Source organism: Halyomorpha halys, unplaced genomic scaffold, assembly GCF_000696795.3.
Source record: "Halyomorpha halys isolate HHAL.00 unplaced genomic scaffold, Hhal_1.1 Scaffold381.1, whole genome shotgun sequence".
In the NCBI taxonomy this organism is placed as follows: Eukaryota; Metazoa; Arthropoda; class Insecta; order Hemiptera; family Pentatomidae; genus Halyomorpha; species Halyomorpha halys.
In genome coordinates, this window is record NW_027112092.1 from 399,185 (window position 1) to 406,422 (window position 7,238).

At 31.7% G+C, this 7,238-nt stretch overlaps 1 protein-coding gene across 3 annotated transcripts in view; it reads left to right on the forward strand.

Annotated features, from left to right (window-relative positions):
* LOC106682008 (zinc finger autosomal protein) overlaps window positions 1-6,253 on the forward strand; it is a 12,946-nt gene extending 6,693 nt beyond the window's left edge. For all 3 annotated transcript variants that reach the window (XM_014422634.3, XM_014422636.2, XM_067050102.1), the window contains exons 4-5: window positions 4,637-4,714; window positions 4,915-6,253. In XM_014422634.3, coding sequence (XP_014278120.1) covers window positions 4,637-4,714; window positions 4,915-5,852 — 1,016 coding nt within the window. In that variant the 3' untranslated portion in view covers window positions 5,853-6,253. The remainder of the gene's footprint in view (window positions 1-4,636; window positions 4,715-4,914) is intronic.
* Window positions 6,254-7,238: the final 985 nt, after the last annotated feature.

Below are 7,238 nucleotides of genomic sequence, written 5' to 3' on the forward strand. Positions count from 1 at the left end.
TATATATTATTTATATAGTTTATTAACACCGATGAACTCCTATAGATAATCACTAAAAAACACTATTTTTTTTTTCTGTGTGTTTTTTTAATTGAATTACTGAATAAGTGCTTTAGAAACTTGTTGCACATCACCACATTTTCTATAAAACGTTAAGACAATGTAATAATCATAAACTATGTAAATTGTTTCTTTTCCTAAAAATAAAATAAAATCCTTTTGATCATGTAATGATAATAAGTGGGTAAAATAAAATAATATGTAAGTAAATAAATTTATGTACTTCAACAAATAAATTTAATAATAACAAAATTTGAAGGAGTGTAAAAATCCTTAAAGACGCCAGAACCCAGAATGATTAGTGCAAGAGCCCAATAGGAGAAATATTTCACCCCAATTTTTGAATACTTTAATAAAAATTATTTACAGTTACTAATTAAAATTGATGAGTCTGCCAATTATAGTTAGGGGGAATAAAAAGTGGTGGCTTTTTCAAATCATGAGATACAGTTTTATAAAAAGCAACATTTCATGGAACATACAATGAAAAATCAGTAGTTGGTGACTTTATTTTGAGAAATCTGTGTATCAAAAACCAATCAACGTACAGATGTCTATTAGCACTCAAATTAAAGCTAGTTTTTATGATATTTTTCAAATTAAATTGATTTATAGCTATTCTGATAAAATTTCATAGGTGAAATTTATATTCATATGAAAATATCATAAAAAATACCACCCCTACCAAGATAAACATAATAACCTACATTTTAGCATATTTAAATATCTTTAATATTAACCAAAAAGTTTGTCCGAACAACTAGAAATCAACATTTTGTGAATGTATTTTGGAAAATATAAAAACTACTACTTCTTCAAAGATAAATTTCATAAACTACTTTATAGCACATTAAACTAGTTTTAATCTGAGTGCTAATAGACATCTGTGTGTCTCATGGTTCTAGAGATATTACCCCTTACTATACTTAGCAGACTTATCAATTTTGAATAGTAATTATACATATTTTTCATTAAAGTATTAAAAAATAGGAGTCAAATAAATGACTTTTTTTCTACTAGGCTCTTGTACTAGATTGTATTGGGTGGATGGTAGTACATCCATATTAAACATGGTTCAGGAAAATCTCACCACTCCAAAGGCAATGTAGAAAAATGACCACCCTTGAACTATAATATGTTGTGAACCTTGGTCAAGGTGTTAAAATGTCTGTACTTGTCTAAGTACTTAGTTTACTTAATTTTCTTTTTTCAATAAGAAGTATTTTTTTTTAGTTTAATAAGGGTGCCAGAAAATGTTTTTAGCCCAAGAATGGTCCATGGTGAGAAACATTTGGGAACCGCTGGTTGAGAACAGCTTATCTTTTGATTCAGTCAATTATTGATGAGTTTAAATGTTGACTGGGATGAAAATGACCAATCAGGCTTTTTTGCTATAGTTCCCTGGGAACTCGTCCCTTAAATCCTGAATTAGCGACAGTTTTATCTTACCCTATCTTATTACTCAATACTTCAACAACGTTCAGAGTTATTTCCATCTCTGTATCGACTTTTGGACTAGTGTTTCAACAAAACAGGATATTCTAGAAGAACCTTCATATTTCCTCATGGCCCTGTCCATCATGATCTTGTCTTCTGTAAATTTGATAGCAGTGCATGATTTATTTAAGATAGTTTATTGCTTTTATAGCCCTCCGATATTTACCCAAATACAGGATAGTCACAAGATTTGTTTGTTCTGAAGATGATTTGTTTAGTCTGCCTGTTTGTAGGTATGTGACAGTTTTTTGAGCTCATGGCTCTCAACCGATTTTAAAGTTTGAGTGATGGCTCAAATTACTCGGTGATATCCCATGAATGTTTTAAAACTCCATGAGCTCAAAATACAACTGTTAAATACTACAGCTTAAAATACTACTGTTCTTCATAGTCCTGTCCAGCTGCTTTCTTTTTAATTTCTTATAAACGACTGTGAATTTCAGTTAAAGTGTTCAAGAGAGTATTTCCAATTTTTCAAGCTTTATAAGGGTACATTCTCTTTTTAGTTAAATACAAGAGGGCATTATGGTTTTGGATGTCTCTTCTCTTTTTAGTTGACTACAGCAGAGCCACAAGAGGGCATTGTTGTTTTGGATGTCTCTTAATTTTCTCATTCGACTGGTAAACCGATTTTCAAATTTTATGACGTAAATTATTCAGTCACATTCTGTGAATCTTATGAAACAATTTGTTTTGACTTGTCCTTCCTCAAATTTTAAACTATGAAGGAATTAGACCCAAGTCTATGTTTTGAGTGTTCCCTCTCAGAAGGGGTTTAGTTAGAGAGAAAGTGATATTGAGAGAACTACTATATTAAAATAAAGTAAAATAACTAGTGGAGGGGGTAGCCCGAAAAGATTATAATATTGTTAGTAAGGTTAAGTAAAATTTAGATATGTGGGAAAAATTAGTCTATTGTTGAGATGTGTAGATGATGTGGTGAAGATCGCCATTTGTGTTTGTAGAAGCCATAGAAATGTTCTTACTTGTGTTACTGGCCACTTGCATTCTGCTCCATATGTTATGGGTCACCTGTTGGATGGTGTGCCGCTTCAACGTAGAAAGGTAGTCAGCCTCTGTGCTGCTTGCTCCGTACCAAATTCTTAGCCAGATATCTCTTAGTTGACTGTGGTACCGAAAAGAAATCCACCCGCTGCCCACTCAGCAGGACACCACTAGACCAGTGTTGGATTCTAATTCTCGGCTTACTCCTTAGGTGGTGCTGAGGTAACGTGGATATCTTTATGGCGCCCCCCCTCTAGTCCTTATGAACATTTCAGCGATATAATAACTAAAAAACTGATACTCCTGCGGACTGAACACAAGTTGAGCTCAAAATACTGTAAAATTATTAGATGTACTAAAGTATCAATAAATTATTAATCAAAGAACTGAATGAGTTATCTGTCTCTAAAATCTGTCTCCAGTTCTATACGTCGAGGTCATTTGCTGGTTTCAAATTCCAAACAGTTTCAATCTCCATTTACAGACAAGATCTTTTAAACACATTCATATGTTCATTTACTCAGTGATTCCTTCAGCTGGAATATAGAATCAATGAATTGAAATTATTTGAGAGAGTTTACGCTTTTGGGTTTCACTTTGGGTGCCCTGTGTTTTTATTTGTGTTATTATTTAATTTATACTTTTTTCTTTATGTTCTAATTTATTCATTTTTGTAATAAAAATTATATTACCTACTTAATAACAGAGGAATGGATAGTTATTTTAGTAATTAAAAAAACAGCAGTCTTTTCATGAATTATATTGGTTGTATTGACTTCCTAGGGAGGTGGGACTAAATTGATTTTGTGATGGAAGATGAAACGGAAGTGATGGTGGGGAGGGAAGGATTATGCTGGTCAATTTAAACAGAAGAATTTTTATATAGTAACAGGAGATTAGGAGCTTACTGGAGCTTTACAATACCTGGCAGTGCCGATCCGATTGAGTGAGCTCCTGTAATCTCATAATCTCCTACTTCAATATAAAAATTTTCCAGCTAGAATTGACTTTGAAAATAGTTAATCTTTTCTAATTTTTATTATTATTATTGTGAACTAATATTTCTGCTTTAAGGTATAAGAGGGAACGTATGGTCATTATTGATAAAATTTTAATAAATTTTTTCCTTTTCAAAAGTTTAACTTCTGTTAGTCCCAAGACTGCCACATTTTGTTTTGTTTTTATCTTCAGTACCAATACATTGAACAGGTACAAGTAGGTACTCAGGTACATAATTGCAACTATATACATTACATACATTATAATTCAGAAAATAATGTTAATTAGTCAAATTTCGAAGGTTACAATTTGATCAATCACAGGTTGGTCAGAATTTTCTTACATATTGTGATTCAGAAAAATTTGAGATAAATGTTAAGGGAGAAGGCGACTCTGTTTTTTAGTCTTTATGTAATTAAGGTTTAACTGGCATAGGGAAACACAGGTGACAAGATGAGTTGATGACCTTTTTGGGAGGAACAGGGCGGCCGGAAGGAGTGTAGGGGGCTCAACTCATACGAACACAGACTCAGTGACCTTTTCAATACTCCTGACTGACAAGTCTAGTTTGTTCCTTTGTTATGATTTTTTGAAAACTTAAATAAAAAATGCCCATTTATGTATCAACATATATACATATTTCTTTTAGAACTTTTTTTGCCATAACTTTGAATACAAAACAATGTTACTTCCCTTTTCTTCCTACTCCCATTCATATTTTGTATACTTTCTTGCAATAGGGGCTGTAATGGGATCTCGAAATGCTTAGGACCGGGTGGTATTCTACTGAATTTTATTTAACTATTGTGTCTCAATAATCATTTTATATTTACGCTATGTCTAAGATTTTTCTATAGGGTTAGCAAGTGCCTGCAGGATGGAAATGATGACTAGAACTGTTTTAAGATAAGCTAGGAAAGAATGAAACAAATTTCGGAAGGGACCAGATAAAATAACAATAGGGTTTGATGAAAGTTAGTGGCTGCTTTGGTTTAAGTCCCCAATTAAGAATCTAGTGTAGTGTAACATTTTCCGTATGCCCATGAATAATCTGTTTTGTTTTAATATTTTTCAGTTGTTAGAAAATGTGAAGTATGGATTGTTGAAAATCCTCCGACAGAGGGAAACAATGAACGTGGTTCGACTGTAAATGGTAAAGCTTTTGTTATATTGTGAAACTTTATAAACATAGGTGGATTGCCATTAGACAGATTTGTGTTACGGTTTTTTATTTATTTGTTTTCATTCCTGTTCTTCCCTTAGTTTCTATTTTTTTTAAAAATTTATGTAATGTTGTTATGGATGTATTAGGTTGTATCTAACCATCCTTTCTTTTATTTTTGTCTATTTCAGATTCACTTTGGGACCCGAACTTCACATGTTACCACTGCGGATCAACATTTGACAATTACAATCTTTTGAAATCACACATAAAACTGACCCATGTGAAAGAGCTTACAATGTATAAAAATTGTGACACTATTCTTCTTCAAAATCTTCAGATACTTCAACAATTTATATCTAAGAATCCTAAACTCCCTCATTATTTTGAAATTTCGACAAAAAAAGGAAAATTACACCATTGCAACTTGTGTCAATATGCCACATCGCACACTAGAAATCTGAGGAGACATTTCCTCTGTAGGCACACTAATGAGAAACCCTTTCAGTGCAATCTTTGTAACTATGGAACCGTACAGGCTAGTCACTTGAAAACTCACTTCATGACACATCATTCTGACGAGAAACCTTATGAGTGTAATTTGTGTGATTACCGAACATCCCAACCTAGAAATCTTAAGTCACATTTTATCAGCCATCATACCAATGAAAAACAGCATCAGTGCATGCTATGCGATTACAGGACTGCACATGCAGGCCATTTAAAAAGGCATTTATCCACTTTTCACACAACAGAAAAACCTTATAAGTGTAAAGAATGCGAGTACAGAACTGCCAATCCGAGTACACTGAAGAGGCATGTTGCTGCCAGGCATGCCAACGATAAACCTTTTCATTGTCAAATGTGTAAATATAGATCATCACAAGCTGTTCATTTAAAAAGGCATGTAATGGCGAGGCATACAAAGGAAAAACCCTATCAGTGTACGCTTTGTGATTATTCTAGTGTTCAATCAGGTAACCTGAAAATGCATATATTAACTCAACATACGAATGAAAGGCCTTATCAGTGTGAATCTTGTGATTATAAAACAGTGCAATTGGGGAATTTTAAGAGGCATGTAAAGGAAAAGCATACTAAAAAAAAGGATCTGGAGAAAGTTTCCTGATGTCCTGAAGGGTTATCGATCAATACTGTTCCTATACTTGTTAAAGCCTGATGGAAAATTGTGGAAGAATTCAACTCTACCGCTGATTTTTCTACGATTGTTCACTTCCCTTTTGACCCAAAATATTATTTTTTTTTTTTTATACGAAGAATGTTGAATGATTTATCATTTTGAAAACAGGTTTTCATGTCATCCTTTTTCAGGACACTGAAGTATTGTCTAACTTCTAGCCTTGTATTCAACTGTACCAACTAGGCTATAAACTATTTACTGAGTTGTCCTAAGTTTAGAATCGGTAGTAAAATGTTGCAACATGAATAAAATTGTTTTTTATTTGGATTATGTAAAAATTAATAATTTATAAAAATAAATTAGCAATATTTATTGCTGTTATTGACCAATATTATTAATTATGGCCAATCTGTCGAACCAGATAAAATTAAGTTCTAGATTTTGCTGATAGATTTAATGTCTTTCTTCATAGAGTTGATTTGAAGGTATTAATTTAGTCAAAACTAATGGCGGTATGATTTTGCTATATGTCTGATCAATATGATCTCAAATGCAAGTTTATCATATGCTATATATCACACGGAATTATTGAATGCACATTTAATGGTTAAATTTTAATTTCATTGAAGGTAGGCAATTGAGGGATTAATTCGACAAATTTGATTGGTTTGAATAATCAAGTTTTAAGTTATGAAAAGAAGTATGGAAGATTAATTTGAAGTTGAAATATATTATGTGTTTAATTGGAAGAGTCTATCAAAAGTAATGGAACTTTATTCTAATGATTATGGTTTATCTCATTTGTGATTTAAATGATTGGTAACAACATATGAATTTATTTAGTTAGAATACTAATTTTTTTCTGTGTTTAGAGTTATGATGTGAATCAAATTTATTAAATTAATAGGCATTTTTTTTTTTTTTTAATTTCATTCTTTGGTACCTTGTATTCTACGATTTTCTTTTAAGTATTGTGTATGGTTCACAGATTTTAAGGGCTCTTGAGCTTGGGTCTTTGAGGCCCCTTCGTCCATGTTGTTGTTTGTTAAAGACAATCATATAATTTTTCATATATTTTAGTTATTTTTCTGGCATTAATTGGCTTCATATTACATTTAATTATTTTCATTTTTTGTTTAAAACCTTTGAAGTTCTGTCCTTTTCTAATATTACAATCGATGAGATGAAGCATGAAAAACACTGAAAATGTATGAACCAAAAATATCTGAAAATAAAATGGACTCGTAATCATTTTTGTTATAAGAATACTAATAATGAGCAGTTTATGAACTAGTCATCTCTAGCATATTTGCTAATTATATAATATTAAAAGCAGTTATACGGCAGATAATATTCCAATTTAAGAGATTAGTT